The sequence below is a fragment of the Bactrocera tryoni genome, chromosome 4, assembly GCF_016617805.1.
Source record: "Bactrocera tryoni isolate S06 chromosome 4, CSIRO_BtryS06_freeze2, whole genome shotgun sequence".
NCBI lineage: Eukaryota > Metazoa > Arthropoda > Insecta > Diptera > Tephritidae > Bactrocera > Bactrocera tryoni.
In genome coordinates, this window is record NC_052502.1 from 67,492,033 (window position 1) to 67,509,066 (window position 17,034).

The following is a 17,034-nucleotide window of genomic DNA, read 5'->3' on the forward strand; positions in this document are numbered from 1 at the left end:
CAAAAGGTTTTTACGACAGCGCATGTACCACATCGACCTGCTCCCATTCTACCGATAGGGTTCTAGAGTGTCAGTCCTTGCTAGCTTATCAGCTTTGCAATTGCCTGCGATTCCTCTATGGCCTGGCACCCATACCAGTCTTAACACAAAGACACACGATAATAATGATAGCAAGGTCAGGCACTCTTCGAACCAACCCTGAAAGACACAGTTAATATACTGACAAACGGACTTTTGTAAATACGTCATTGAACAGATTGAATATTAAAAAAAATTATGTGAACCACGAAAAATATGGGGTATGTGCGCAGACGGTCGAAAGCCATAAATTAGTTAAGCCTAAACAAAATGTACTGAAAAAGACACCTATCTTAGGGAACTTTTTTATAATATATAAAATTCTACGGATTTCAAGGAAAGTGAATTAAACTTAATTCAATGAGGGCATAGTTCGGTTCCTGGTTTGAGTTTTAGGAATCTTGCTCAATTCAAGACCAGGCTTAGTATAGAAATACACTAAGTATGGGTTTAACCAGTTCGTCTAAGCAGCTAAGATCTATAATGTCTACTAAGCAGTGCCATAACGGAAACAATTTCGATAAACAACCACGTGCTCATCATTAAGGATGGTGGAAGAAGTTCACAGAATAATACAGCGAAAAAAATAAATAAATTAGCAGATTCGTACGTGTTACAGCTTTTTCCTGTTTTATTTCAGTTTTTGTATAATTTTTTCTTTGTTTCTGCCTTTTTTTGAACGTTGGCGCATTTAACCCTTTCTTTACTACACTTGTCTGTAGATATTTGCTTTACACCACTATAAAGCAGCCAAATAAGTGGGCCCCGCCTGCTCATTTAAAGCGGAAACACATAATTTTATTTCATTAATCCTTGTTTGGGACATTTATTTCCCATTTTTTCGTGCTTTTTTCGGTTACAAGCTATTCTCTGCACTGAATTTGCTTAGGCGCTGGCAGTGTCGATTGCGTATGCAAGAGACGGAGGTTGTGTTTGTTGAGGCTTAAAATTTTGTGTAAATAAAAATTACATTTGTAAAGCCGCCAGCATGTTGCCGATGTCGCCTTTCATTTGGAAGAGGTTTACGTTCCAAATTATGGGCAATATGTTATGTAGAATATTGGATTTTTAAGAGTAATTTTTGCTACATTGAATTAATTAAAGAAAAGTAATCTTCTAAACGACAGCATTAAAAAAATGATGATTTCTATTAACTTTACTCCGTCGAGGTTCGAATTAATAAAGTAAATGCATTGAAGATACTTTTTCCTCGTACTTAGTTTAAATAAGATCTATAAAAAATTTTTGAAGATAATTATTACTACTATATTTTTGTATAGGTTTTGATATAATAGGGGCTTGACAGATATGTGCTGTAGACTCTCGTTTGTCAAAAACGCGGCTTTAAAACCTCTACAAAGAGAACTGTAACGGTGACTATGCCGAACTCTGCTGATAATACTTTGATTTGACTATTTCGAGTTCTGAGAATACTAAAGAAAGAACAAGATTCAGACGTACTATGCATCTTCATCTTATTTAGATCTGATTACTTTTAAAAGCTTCATCCAGCCCCACAAATGAAGCCTGATGGCTGAAACCGATGCCAAGAACAGGCAACACTAAATGCATAGATGGAGACCAAATTTAGATAGATACCTTTGTCTTATGCATAATCTGAATACTAAGCAGGCTTCATCTGGGCTACAAATGAAGTCATGCCTGCTCACACAACGAACAACTATTAAAGCAAATCGAATCGCCTTCAGTTACAAATGTCATGATTTCAAGCTGGCTCCTCGTCAGTTATATGCATCCTCAGAAGTAGGTGAATGGGTAATACAACGCTAGGGGTAGAGACCCCCGAACCATAAAACTCAACGTGGAAGTCAACAAAGGAACGAAGTGGACTGGGACATCAGTTCAAAATGTCGGTGGGAGACGAGGCCTGCTACCACCGGCGGGCACAGCAGCGTATCGCCAGTTATTCCACCTCCACTGCAACGTGAGCAAGTGGTGGCTGCAATACTAAATACGTCAAACAGCTATGCAGTGCACGGTTGCCACAGTCCACGAAGACTCTGACAAAGAAAGTAATGTAAGTCATAGACGGAGAAAAGGAAGAAGAACTTTTTTCGCTCTCTTGAGCCAGCGACCGAGGGTTCAACTCTGGTAATCGGGAGAGAGCCCCGAAAGACGCCAAGCAGGGAGGGGTTGAAAGTGCAAAATCGAGGTACAAAGTAGCGGTCGGAATATTCAACCATCTCGAAGCGTAAGCTCCAGCCTGAAAGAAGAAGATATGAAACGGCTGTCTTGGGCTTAAGAGGAGGCCGAAGAACGGCCGAACACACTTCGCCACTCGTAATTGTAATGCCTCGGTTGCGAAGCGGCATTTGAGGAATCGTCGCGCTCATTGACTGCAGTAACCCGCTGGGACAAACATCACAGGAACGGTGGAAAATAGTAGAATAGAAGCTATTGGAAGCCCTGTTTTCGAGAATGGACGCCGAACCGAGCGCACCCATGCCGTCATTTGATGGAGCAGGATTACAATATTGAAATGCAACGATGGCCCGACGCTAACAGGGAGCTATGGGGAAGCGGTCAGAACGCCTCCCAAACTTGTGGAAAGAAACAAAACTGGAGGCGGTGGACCGCAGCAGTATTCCATAGGTGCCTAAAGCGACGGTAACCATTCCTCGAGTGGTGGACCCAGAACATGCTCTGTGGCTGCTGCTAAGACGGCAAAAGGATATTCTGTTCGCGCGGTTCGAGATGATGGCGTGGTGAGTTGGAAGCGCGTTCCTTCGCCTCAAGAAGCTCTAAATCTAAGCGCGAAATTCGAGACTGAAGTGTTTTTGACTAATGTCGGATATAGGGCCTTTGAACAAGCTAGATCTATCTTTATGACGCGAGGTGCAGATTCCTTAATAAATGAACAACGTATAATTAAACTCTGCTCTTACGATATTCGGAATTGAATTTATATCCTGGCCACAATGCACGTTACTTTCGCAGAAATACCCAAAGGTATTTCAGGAGCTCTTTCTCTGGCTTCATGTTTACCTTCGGAATATATAGTACAAAGTTGTAGTACGGATAAGAGGACCAAAAGGATCTTGTAGGAAGCTGTCTCAAATCGAAACTCAATTTGTAGAATGAGTGATAGATATAGAGATAGACATATGGCATCATTCCTATCGTAGAAACTAGTTCTTAAAATAGCTTAGATTGCATACATTTTTAAAAGCTCGGATTCGAATCACTTTCCAAAGTAAGCCCACCAACATTGAAAATCTAAGGGAAGTTTCTTTGAGCATATAATATACCTCTTTGTAGACTATATTTTTGAATAAGCCTACGATGACTTTGCTTTTCCTTACTTGCTATAACCATTACTACTTTTAATTATTTTTGTAGATCAACATTTTTGTCATTTCCGCCGACTTGTCACAAATATCAAAGAATGTCAAAATTTATGCTTATAATTTCGAAAAATATGCAATTTGCCAAATGTGCACGAATACAATAACCGACTTCCTTCCTGCGACTCTTCGACTGGCTATAAAGAGTCGAATTCCATAATGTTGTCATCTAAATGCATTGAATCACTTCAACCAAAAACTGACTGACAATAATAATAGCAAGCGAAACTGACATAAGCCACCAGTCGGAGAGACAGCCACCACTAATCTTCTGGCTGTACCGTTACCGTTATAGTCAAGCATTTATCAGCGATTTTAACACCTTCGCCACTGCGGCTTTCAACTATTGCCACCATATAATACAGTACAACAACAAAGATGGCAACAAATCTGCGCAATTTATTTACACGGCAACTTTTTGGAATAATAATAATAACAACAACAAGGGTACAATGCCAAAAGATATGCTGAGCGCGGAAACATTTCTTTTCTTGGACAAATTCCATCAACGTATAACGCAAGAATTTTCGGCGGCGGCAGCAAAAACTTTTTTCCTCGGTCTTCTGGTGGCGGGGGTGGGAGTTGGTGCGGCAAAAAGAAAGGATTTAATGGCACATTAAGAATTTTATTACCGCAGCATGCTAATGTGCAAAGGTGGGTATATATTGGTGTGGAGTGTCGCGCGTTACTCCTTGACTCATAACCCAGCCTCCGGTGAGGATGTGGCAAATGTGCCGCGTTGACATTTTCGCCGTCATTCCATTTCATTTTCGACTGTGAATATTGCATTTACTCATTATATGTACAACAACATGCAAGCCGAACCGTTACAGCGACGACATTTGACAGTTGACAGCGAGGAGGGCGAGCGAGAGTGCTTGCGTCTTAACGTCTTAAGTCAGCGACGCGTGGTCCGGGCTTTGTACGGTCGCCAGAGGTGTTTGTGTTTTCGTGTATTATGGCCTGTAGGTGTTTTAACGCCAAACCATACTTTTAATTTAATTAATTTGTTGTAAATCTTTGGAAATACTTGGGCTGTTGGCATAACTTCGCTCTTCGAAATTTTTGGAGCCGTTAGCTTTCCATTGCCGTGATTTATTTGGCATTGCTGGCATTTTTGGCTTAATTGTATTGCAGAAATCAAATATTTTTGCTCATTCAGCGGCGTGTAAATTGCACGTAGCTCATCATCTTCTGCGTTGTGCATTTATCAGGTCATGTCTTTCTTTATGCGCCGCATTAAAATTTAGTATATCTTTGCTGCTGTCGTTTTGACATTTGAATATTTTAAGGATTGTTCATTATTTTGAGTGACAATGGTTCAATGTATACTAATAATTTTGGCTTTGTGGAATTGTGCTTACTGAAGTTGCTCGAGTTTGAGATTATAACCGCCTCAAATCAATACTAACTCTGCCTCATACTAAGAAAGCTCTTCCGATATTGATATAAAGAGATTAAGGTTTTAGAGATGTGTAGCCCAAAGAAGTTCCTCGAGTTTGAGATTATAACTCAGCCTTCAGATCTACAATACCACCCATCATCAACTCAATACTAACTCAGTCTCCAGATCTACAACAGATACCACCCCAACTGCTTATAAGGCCTGTTGACCATTAGCAGCTATGAAGATCGGAAGTTCTATTTAATGGAGCACTACTCATATCCAATTATTGTCCAAATCGAAATTGAGCACTACCGTTCAAAAACTGGCCAAGTGTCTATGTACATCTACTAGTATTTCTAATACAGTTAGTAAGATAATAAGGGCTTTTGAATTCGAACAGTTCTTGCATTCAGCGTTTCCTTATTCGCAACATCACCCATTTTGGAACCAAGAATTCATTATTGGATAACATTCGATCGAATATAAAATCTCCAGCACGCAGTGAAGAATACATAGCAGCCGTAGCTGAAAGTGTACACGAAGACCGTGGATTGTCGATTCGGCGTCGTTTGCAGAAACTCGGATTGACGTATGGAACGACTTGGGGCATTTTATGTCGAAATCTTGGATTGAAAACGTACAAAATACAACTTATGCAAGATATGAAGCCGCTCGACCTTCCTAAGCGACATCACTTCGCTCTTTTAAAGTTCCAAGAAGATCCGACGTTTTCAAGTCAAATTTTGTTCAGCGATTATTTGTTATTTATAGCTCAATGGGTATGTAAATAAGCACGATTTTCGCATTTGGGACGAACAGCTACCAGAGGAGCTTCAAGAGCTTCCATTTCATCCAGAAGCCGGTGGAATCAATGGTCCATATTTCTTCAAAATGATGCCGGTGAGAACGTAACGGTCAATGGGAACCATTATAGCGCCATGATAACCGACTAGTTAAGCTCGTGATCTCGACGACTGTTTGTTCCACTTTCCAAAAATCACATCAACCAATGAATTTATTGAAAGAGCAGATAATTTTACGTTTTGTGCCGCTTGATTGTTTACCAAGATGGTGTATTATCATATCACACCTTTAGACTTTTTCCTGTGGGGATATATAAAGATATAATCGATTTGCACGAATGAGTCTTCGAAAATTGGACTTAACGGATGGGAAATAGCCGCGGCCAACAAAAAATAAATGCCAAAGAATATTCTTTCGAATGAAGCATCAGTAAAAATGAAGGAGTTGGAAGGAAAAGGAGCGCAAAATCTGTGCACTTCAGCCACTCCTTAAAATAAGTCTCATTCTATAAAACAAAATCTGTTTTTTGATTAGAAGAAAACGTTTATCCAAAAGCTCACTAACGTATCACTTCTTTCATAGCAGTTCGAAACCTACATTTCTTTGCTTTCCCATAATATAAAACTTTTTTTAAAGAAAAATGCCCTTAATTTAATAATTGACAACAGGCTTTTTCACTGGTTATTATAAATATATGTATAAGCGGACTTAGGGTAAAATTTAAGCTAGCTAGGTTTCAGATCTATCGGCATGGAAAGATGTGGCCTTAACTTAGAATGTTCCAAAGAGAGCTTTCCAGATAAAGTTTTAATATCTTTCAAGGATTCTCTTAAATTTTGTATCGATTTATTTGATGTCAGGTTCAAAAAGTGAGTTCATTCTATAGAAATAGCAATGGGTAGAACGAAATACAACTACTTTAATGTGAAAGCTTTCGTGTATCATTTGCTTGAGCTTAAAGGTCCAGGAAATGATTTTCAATTAGGCTTGAATGAAATTTTGTATCGATTTATTTGCTGTCAGGTTCAATAAGTTAACCTAATCAGTAGAAATAGCAATGGATATATACTTTAATGTGAAAGTTTTCGAGTGTTATTTTTTGAGCTTTAAGCTGCAGGAAAATGTTTTCAAATCGGCTTGAACGGATCGTTTCGTACAGATTTATTTGATGTCAGGTTCAAAAAGTGAGTTCATTCTATAGAAATAGCAATGGGTAGAACGATATACAACTACTTTAATGTGAAAGCTTTCGTGTATCATGTGCTTGAGCTTTAAGCTCCAGGAAATTATTTTCAAATTGGCTTGAAGCGAGTTTCGTATCGATTTTTTTAGTGTCAGCTTCAAACAGTGAGCTTAATCGGTAGAAATAGCAATGGAGATATATTTTAAAGCTTTCGTGTTATACATATTATTGTTTTTTAGCTTTAAGCTCTAGGAAATGGTTTTCAAACTGGCTTGAACGGAACGTTTCTTTAAATGCCGATTTTCTTTTAACAGCCGAGCAATTGAAGTGTCTTTTGTTTGAATTCCCATATGTACAAATTATACGACAAATTATTTCATTCTGCTTTTTCTATAACCATTTTAATTTCGTACAATAATTTTTCAACTTCCTGTGCGACGCTGACTTTTCCACAATTATTTTAAATATCGACAAGTGCCACGGCGAACATAACCCCACAAATACATACCAACTAAATTTACATATTTTATGTTTTTCGCTGCCAGTCGACGCTTAACATTCATATGAAATTAATAACAAAGCGAGTATTCATATGCCAGCAAGCTGAAGAACACCCAATGCCACCCAAAGCACCCACAAAGTAAGCAACGCTACAACATATTGCAGCTAGCAATTGCTGTCGCCATTAAGCAAAAAAGAAATATTTTGTTGACATGTGAAGAAAAAGTGACTTGATTGCAAATATTCAGGTCCTAGGGGGAATGCAGAAGCGCTTCAGTAGAAAAAAGCTGAATCAACTTCTTCAACACAACTGCACAGAACAATTGAAAGCTAAAGCTGCAGCAACAAAAAAAAATCAAAGAAAAATTGCAAAACACCAACAAAGTGGGTGCGGCGTAGGTGCAGCTATGCGAAAAATTAAACACTTGAGATTTTAGCCTGCTCTCTCTGCACCGCCATTCCCCCTACCACTAACGACAACAATCGAAACGTCGCTTTCAAGGAGTTTTGCCTTCGGCTGGCGCACATGTGTACATATGCACCTAGTTGCCGCGTTAGTACGGGTGTTGCCACTTGAAGCGACCTAACCTGTGCAATTTTCAGTCATCACCGGTGTTGGTTTGTGTGCTTGCTGGTGGGAAAAGGCTTCCAATTGCTTCTATTGTTCTTGTGCTCGACGTTTTGGCATATTTGAGAAGGGCATGTGGCTTGAATTCGCTTTCGAGTGCACCTACAAAGTAGGTGAAGTGCGTACAAGTAATATTATTGCTCACAATATATTGCGTTTTTGCTATATTTATTCATTAACAGGGTCGTATGGATAAGCATGTATGTAAAATAAGGATCTCAGAAAGGATGAAACCTAAAATAGATAAGTTTGAAATAAATTGATTGTTTGTTTTAATGCTTTTCGGAAAGAATAACCGTTGTATCAACCACAACCAGAACCAGACATATATAAAATCAACCCTGTGTTAAGTCTATTAATATTCTCTGTCGGTCTTTGGTTTTTCTGCCGAGTCATTTCGTGCAGATAGCATAATCAAGTATTTTGTACCGCAATTGTTTGCTCTATCAACCCCACTTTCTGGGACGATAGGTGTATCCTATAGATCTACAACGTTTCCCTAATAACTTATTATTTTTCTAAACGTCATAACTTTTTAATGAAAATTTTCAGAAGCACGTTAAGCCCAGTTGGTTAAAAATAAGAGATCTCCGATAAAATATTTATTTCGAAAAGTTTTTCGATGTCATTAGTACCGAAATCGTGGGCAGATGTACTGTTAAGACTGCACTTGATATCCATATGATGAGAAGTATTAATCTCTTTTCCAGTGAATGGATAAACGAAGAACCTGTGGTAGATCATTTTCTGCTTTCCAAAGTCTATTAGAGCTACCTTAAGTCTCTTATGCTGGAAAGAAGAAGGCAGAGCTGCGGTTAGGGAGGATAACATTTTCTTCAATACCATGGATTCCTGATATTTAGCATGGTGCTATCATTTTACTATTAGTTAAAAATTTAAGTATTTTTCTTTAGTTTCGAACAGAATATTGTACTGAAAAGGTATTGACTGTTCAAAAGGGGAATAAACTTGCAGCCTTTAAAGCTTTGTCGAGTTGTTTGTGGACATATCGGGGAAATTGGAGATTTGTATGACAAAACTTGGTTCAACATTGTTGCGAACAAGTACCTGTAACTTTTCAAATCTCTGTAAGAAATCTTCTTATGCAAGAAGGAATATATCTCGGATTAACCTTCAATTTTTCAATTGTTTCCCGGAGCGCTGTTGAATTGTTAGTAAGCTATAAGAGATTCTGAGTTAAGCATTTAAGGGAATCAAAGATTTTGGGCTTCGTAAAGATTTTGCGCAATCCTCAATGATCGTGACCAGCAAAAACTGTAAGCTATATACCTACAAATCCGTATAAATCCTGACAGCACTGTGCGAATAAATGTTTTACAATTAATATAAGGGGTTAGCAGTAAATATAAATACTTATTTCTATATTTATTTTATACATAACTTTTGTATTTTTCCCTCATGCAACTCAAGTGTTGTTCGCGCCGCGCTTTTTCTTCTTCTTCATAATTTAGCTGCCTATTTTCCGGTTGCAATTACAATAATTTGCTGTTCAAAACGTTTAGGCTTCAATTTAGTTTGTTGACATCGTATACACCATGGCTTTCAGAAATAATTTGTCAAACACATTATAGAAAGTGTACACACACATAATTATATATGCACATATGAAATTTATGTACATAAGTATGTTTTAATGCGCATTTCCAGTAAACAATCGAAGGCACAAACGTAGAAAATGATTCTTCAGTGCGAGGTTAGCGGGAAAAATAATAGAAAAAGTCAAGCATTTACGTATTATAGAATGGATTCTGAAATAAGATTTGCGTACAAAGTACGTAAAGGTTTAAGAAGTAGCGCTCATAAATCTAGAAACAAGTGGATTAATGACGAGGTTAAATAAACATACGTTTTTAACTGAAATCAGTTCTGAAGTAAGGTCCATTTTCATTATTTATTAAGTCGACTTTCCTTTGCCTTCATCCTAATGATTAACTATAATTCCCTACGTTCGCTGACTGGACAGGATTCAAGAGAAGTGCAATATGAGAAGAACCAAATTATTTTTTGACATAGTCATACCTTCTACGAGTCAGACACATTGGCAGAAAGTGATATTAGCCGTCTTAACAAATTTTTGACAAAGTCAAGGCGTTTTGTTGAGATGAGCCTACCTTCTTGATCCATATCTTCGAGTTTCGGCTAATACGACCGCCGTTTCTAGCTGCTCAAACGAGATAATTCGTGGTCTCACAAATGTCAGCCTAATTACGTAGGTTGCCTTTTATATTTCGGTTGTTTGGCAACCCTATTGCTGCAATCTAGCAACTCACAACTGTATCGTGAAGTTCGATATTGTGTTGTGAAACATACTCAGAATGTTATGACATACGAGCGCTAGTTGTGTTGTTTATAGTAACTTAAAATGTTCATCTCGGCGTAAAAATGGAATCGAACATTTTAGCGTGATTATTTTTGACAAGTCTTGACATGGATTATCTCACCAACAGTGCAACGATGAACTTAATTCCATTTTAGATTATGAAGCTGCATCAAGGACCAGTGTTTATTGCTGGTATGGTGAATTCAATCAAGGTCGTAGATCACTAGAAGACGTATTTATTGAAGGTCGTTCAAAATCAGTTGCTGTTCCGGAAACTATTGATGCTGTGCACAAAGTGATAAGTTGGAATATCGGAAGAATCGATGAAACTCATTTTGAAAAATCATTTGGACCTAAGAAAAGTGAAAACACGATTGGTTCCATAATCACTCAATTTTTTCGAAAAACGGTGTCGCGTTAACGTCTATGAAACAATGCTTTCCGACTACCAGGTTGTCATGAAACGTATTATTACTAGCGATGAGTCTTGGATCTATGCTTACGACCCAGTAATAGATGATCAATCGATCGAATATCATGGCAAAGGTGAACCGAAGCCGAAAAAACATGTCAAAGCAGTTCAAAAATCAAAGTTTTATTGACAGTTTTCTTCGATTATCGAGGTGTGGTGCACACCGGTGACTTTAACAACTGTTTCGAGGATTGGAAAAAGCGTTGGCACAAGTTTATTAAGAAGGGTATGACTTAAATTTTGAAAAATAAATTACGAATTTTAAAATTCTGAACAAAGTCTTACTATTTTTGGCTTATAAGAGTATATAGGCGGTCTTAAGTTAGTAGTTAGACTGGTTTTCATAATTAGTATAACTTCTACGAAGTGCTTTCTGTAAATACATATATGTATGTATATAGTTCCCTAAGTTTAAACACGATATCTTATAATATTTAGACATAATTTAAATGAGTTCATTTTAAAGGTAGTCTTTATTGAATTGTGCCGCGATTCGGACTAGACAGATTCTTCCAGTATCCAAAAGGGTTTAGGTAGACAAACCGATATACATATATAGTATTCTTTCTGTTAATCTAATATATTTACAACAAAAGATATTGCTCCGAAGACGTAATGATCGAAATGAGTAATCCATCATCAGTTTTATGAACGTATTACCGTTATTTAGTATAGGTAATTAAGGGTTTGAGAGACATGGACCAACTTTGGAACGGTTGATTTGTTATTTTTTTGCTATGAAAGTCATACTCAACATACTGATACTGATACATCTATATTAGCCTATATTTGTTGTACAACACAAGCGTGAAAAATGGCGAAGAAGACTTATGAACTGCACTGACATGGAATGCCATAAGAATATGGCTAACGAAACAGGTATGATAACGAATCCTACAAGCTTTTGTTCAAAAGGAGGCGTATTTCGAATGTAAAAAAGGGAGGGAAATCCTCCAGTGTTAGTTTCAGACAGCGAAGTATCTACTTTTTCGCCCTTTGAAGAATTTAGCTTTTATTGCGATTATTGCCTCGCATGCTTTTCAAACCAAATTTTAAATCACAAAAGCTTGAATTTGAATTTTCGATTGCTCATTTCGTTTGTGATTACAATAATGAACAGTCTTTACTTTAGCTAGAGCATAATTTTGCAGCGTTCCGCTCTCTTTCTTCCACGCTTAAAAAGTTCAAATTTGCAAAGCATAATTCGGAAAGCAACTCAACTCTTAAAGGATTATTGTGATGATGAAATTTTGTAGAAAATTTTCACTGATTTCCTGTCTGCTTGCAAAAGACTGTGTATTATAACGGTTCCAGCATTGCAAGTGCTTTGTTTCGCGCAACGAATCGCCACAAAATGGGCCAACCACTTTAGCGAGACAATCAAGGACAAAGCGGTTGGAGTACAAACGCTCAAGCATTGCTTCCTTGCCACGCTACGCGCTTTTATTTCGCACGACGCTTCGTTTCTTTGGAACGGAAGTTCTCGACTAGGCTAGCGGTATGACACACGGTTACATGAGAAGGCTTTGGTAGGTGGAAGGAGCGAGGAGAGAGACGAGACAGAGTCTGAGCGAAAAGCGCGCTTCCAGTTGAACTAAATAACTTCCTGCTTTAAGTCAAGGCGAAATTTTCAAAATTTTTTGCAAACAAATCTGTAAGTGTGTGCATCAAAATATTTGAAATATATTTACATTTGTAACATTTCATGAGACCAAAATTTTGTTAGTCACATTATAGAAATTTGCTCTTGAATTAATGAGCGCGTACACGTCGAACAATGCGCCACCCGGCCCCACTGCTACACATTTTTGGCGGTTCTCTTTCGTGGACCAAAAGTTAGCGTGGAAAAAACCCGTGTAATAAATGTTTGAAAATTTTGTTTATTGTGCAAAAGTTTATTAGCCTCTACAAATTTCTAGTTACTAGTATTTGCTGCCTACAATGAAACTCAAATGCCGACAACGTACAACTCGGATTTGTTCGGCGAACTTTTGCATTAAGTTGCATCGCAATTTTATTGCAACAATTTCATTTGATATTTGCATAGAATTCCGATTAATGCGAAATACTGGATTTGTGAGGAGTACATCTCTGGCTTGGGTTGGTAATTTTTGATTTTTTATTGCGTGGTTGTGGGTGTTGTTTTTACCATGGCACGATGTTATGGAGATTGAGCTGATAGTTCACGTACAAGCGTGGTTTCTAGAGGCTTACTAGCTTGAGCGTAGATATTAGTATCGATTGCTTTAAAGATTGTTGAGTCCAATTTTCGGTGGCTCGTTTGAGCATTTCGACTTGTAACTCTGCTCCAAGGCCTGAATCGAAGCGGGATTGTTCGTTTAGACTTACATTCGCAAGTCGTTCGGTCGAAATTGAATTCACTTTGGGAAAAGAGCAATTATATAGGGAAACATATTTCAGATAAGTGAGGTATTTTTTAGAAAAGGAGGAGAGATCTTGAAATATCAAATACTGGTATGGTCGCAGTTCAGAAATTGAGGTATCGAACACGAACTCGAAACTGATTTTTTTTAGATACAAGCTTTCCTATATTTACGATAGACAATATAAAAATCCAAATATTGGATTGGGTTGTGAAGAAATATAACATTAAAACGCGCTTTGTGGAATTGTCTGCTCAAAACAAAAGTAAATAAAATAAAATACGATATAAAACGAAATCGTCCAGAAATCGAACTCCAATACTGCTAATGGACATAGGAATAGTATATACTAAACAAAGACCTAAAATTTTCGGCAAATCGTAGCAAATCTCGAAACAGATTAGAGAACCATGGCTGGCCAAGGGAAGCAAGGCGCGCATTCAAAGAAAGGATAAAGTGCATAGCGGCTTGTCTGCACCTGATCTGACCTCGAAAAGGGTAGAGGCAACTGGCGTAGTTTTGTATTCTCAGCCTAGACTGATGCACGGTTGTAGTGTCTAAGAAGAAACCGTCAACATATGTACATAGTTTCCTATTTGGAATGTGAAAATGTGGAAACACGACTAGAAGAAGCAAATCGAAATTTTGTACTGAAAAAGTGAGGTGTTGAGCAAAAATAAGTTAATTTTTTTTTTATCGAGAAGAAGGGGTCGAGCTCGCTATTCAAAAAAAAAAAAAAAACAAACAAAAACGCAGAAAACCATGTACTATATCGCCAATTTAAGTTTTTTGGACATCGTTCGTGGACAAAGCGCTTTCAATGTCCTCAAAGGAGGGTTATTCTTTTGTTCTGGTAGAGAAAAGAAAAGTTGGTTTTTCATATAGAGAAAAGGGTTCAAAAATTGCATGAATGGATGGGACGAGCTTCTCATTCAATATTTTTTTCAAAATTTTAACGCGCAACGAGATATTTTATATCGTGAATTTAAGTGTTTCGGACATCCTGCACGGAAGAAATGATCTCAATATCTTCAAACAAGAGTTGTTTCTTAGTGTTAGACCGAGAAAAACTGGCTCCGTTCCAAGTGAGTAGATACAACTGGCAGCGGGGCAATTTGGCTGTCGATAGCGCTCTGAAGGTAGTAATTCAAAATAGGAGAGGAAATAATACAAATTATCAAACTAAAAGCAAAATGCTTTGAAATTCGGAGAATACATTACGAGCTTATAATACGAAACACCAAAATATCAAACCATAAATCCCGGAGTGCTGGCAATTAAGTAACTTCTACGCTTTAAGGTCATAAAACTGACAATATTATTGACTTATTACCGGCAATTGCTTGGCAAGCAATATTTAAAACCATTTAATTGCCTATTATTGGGCGCAACAGCCGCCCAGAGTTGTATTAGACACACAAGCAAGTAAAAATCTGAAATTGGACGATAGCTAAGGATGCAAAAAAAGAGAATTCACAAAAAACGATGTAATGAAGTGCGCTAAAAATTATAAGTACACGCAAATAGCCGAGCGGCAGCAAATTGTGACGTCGTCTTCGGCAAAAAATGCTTTATTAATGGCGAATTAAAAGTAATAAAAAGCAGATGTGCTTTAATGTGGCACATTTTACACGTGCAACAGTGGCTAGGGCGCGCGCTGTCGGGGCAGCATTGTAGCTTTGTTGCATACTTTTCGGCGTTGCATACATTTATTTCGTCTTTCGTATTTTTTTAAGCTTTGAAATTATAATAATGGCTTTTTCGGTGGCAGCTTTGCATTTGGCGCAGGTAAGGCCGCCTGCTGGCGCGCTACACGCCATGGCATGAGCAATGATTTTGTGGCACCCGGATGAATCAAAGTTGGCATAAGACGCAGTCGACAGCGTCGCTGTACATTTAGCAGCCGATGGCGGAAAGTTCTCTGTTCGGAAACTTTTGCATTGCACGAAATGTTGCGCTTAATGCAGTTTATCATTTACTTTTGAGTTTTCGCAATTTTTTTATTTCAATTTTTATGCGAACTTTTCGCTTACAGCTGGTTAGCTTGTAGCACTCGACGCCGCGCGTCTAAAAGGTAATTTTAATTTTAAGCTTGAGTTATGACAATATTTACTTTTTTCTTATGTGGCATGCCACATGTTTCTGGTGCGACCTTTAATGGCATTTTAATATGCGGCATTACTTAGGTGCAACAACAACTATATGTGTATGCATGTGGCTATGCGTCACTTTAATTGCTGCCACGCGCATTTGCATTACAAATTTGTTTGCGCTTATAATTTAATTCTGTTTTGATTTGCAGTGTGTGTTCGTTTCACTTTGTACTTCGTACTTTATGCTTAATGGCGACTTACCGACATGTGATTTTCTCTTTGCCCTCCATGAAGAGCCCATCTTTGCCCCAGCGTCGCGGCAGCTCGAGCACGGTGACACCTCTGGCACCGGCGAGCGCGATGAGTGAGCCTTCCGACGAGGCGACAACACGTTCTACTTGGAAGCTTTGCGGCACTGATGGTATGAGATTCTGTAGAGGCGAAAGAAGAATAGTTTAGTTAAATTAACTGATTTACATTACATTATTATTATTATTTATTATTATTATTATTTAAAAAATCCTTGTTAAAAATTTTATTAAATAAAATACAAAAAAATTAATATATACTACTGTGCCCAAAAAATAAGGTGACCGCCGATTAACAATTAGAGACCTTGCTGATGAAGTTGGCATATCGAAATGCTCAGCCAATACCATTTTGGAGGATGTTTTGGGCCTCCAGTCAAATCTCGACTGTTACCGAAAACATTGAATGTTTTGGAAAAAAGGCGTCGCGTTGAAGTGTGTGAAACGATGCTTTCCGACTGCGAGGGTGTCGTGAAACGCATTATAACTGGTGATGAGACTTGGATCTATGCTTCCGACCCCGAAACAACCGATCAATCGAGCGAATATCGTGCCAAAAGAGAGCCGACACCAAAAACTCGCGTCAAAGTCGCTCAAAAATCAAAATTATGTTGACTGTTTTCTTCGATTATCGTGGTGTTGTGCATTATGAATTCCTTCTAACCGGTCAAACAGTCAACAAGGAATATTATTTGAACGTTATGCGTGGTTTTCGTAACGCTATCCGCCTAAAAAGGCCGGAATTGTGGAAAGACAATTCTTGGTTTTTACACCACGATAATGAACCATCCCATACTGCCTTCGTAATTCGTGATCATTTCGCCAAAAACTCAACCCATATCGTTACGCAACTACCGTATTCACCTGATCTGGCACCGTGGGACTTCTGGCTGTTCACCAAGCTCAAAAGACCGCTCCGGGGACACCGTTTTTATACGATAGAGGAGATTCAAGCCGCAGCGAAGCCAGAACTGAAGGCCATCCCGGAAAGTGACTACAACCAGTGTTTCAAAGATTGGAAAATACGTTGGCATAAGTGCATTGCATCGGGAGGGAATTACTTTGAAGGGGATGAAATTGATTTGGAAGAATAAATAAAGAATTTTCAAAATAAATACAAGGTCACCTTATTTTTTGGGCTTAGTAGTATATAAAAATAAGATTTCATTAATTTTTTGAAGCGATAACTTAAGTACAAATTGAGATATCGTAATGAAACTCGGCACACGGGTTCCTTGGCAAAAACGGGGGTACCAGTCGTAATCGAAAACCAATAATGCCATAACTTAGCACTAAATTAAGATATAGGCACAGGGGAAGTAGCAAATGGGACCTGTGGGCAAAAAATTGAGAAAATGGATGTAGCCCCGACCCGAACAGCTTTAATATTCACAAATCATTCAAGCTAACCAAATTCGCTGAAGATAAATCATATAAGAACCCATACCAAGTGAAAATATATCAAATTGGATCATAACCCTGCTCTCTCT

General features: G+C 38.1%; 1 protein-coding gene across 1 annotated transcript in view; it reads right to left on the reverse strand.

Moving 5' to 3' along the window:
- The window catches only part of LOC120775294 (nuclear pore complex protein Nup88), a 92,150-nt gene that overhangs the window by 40,595 nt on the left and 34,521 nt on the right, over positions 1–17,034 (reverse strand). Inside the window, exon 2 of the mRNA XM_040105410.1 lies at positions 15,498–15,667. Coding sequence (XP_039961344.1) covers positions 15,498–15,667 — 170 coding nt within the window. The remainder of the gene's footprint in view (positions 1–15,497; positions 15,668–17,034) is intronic.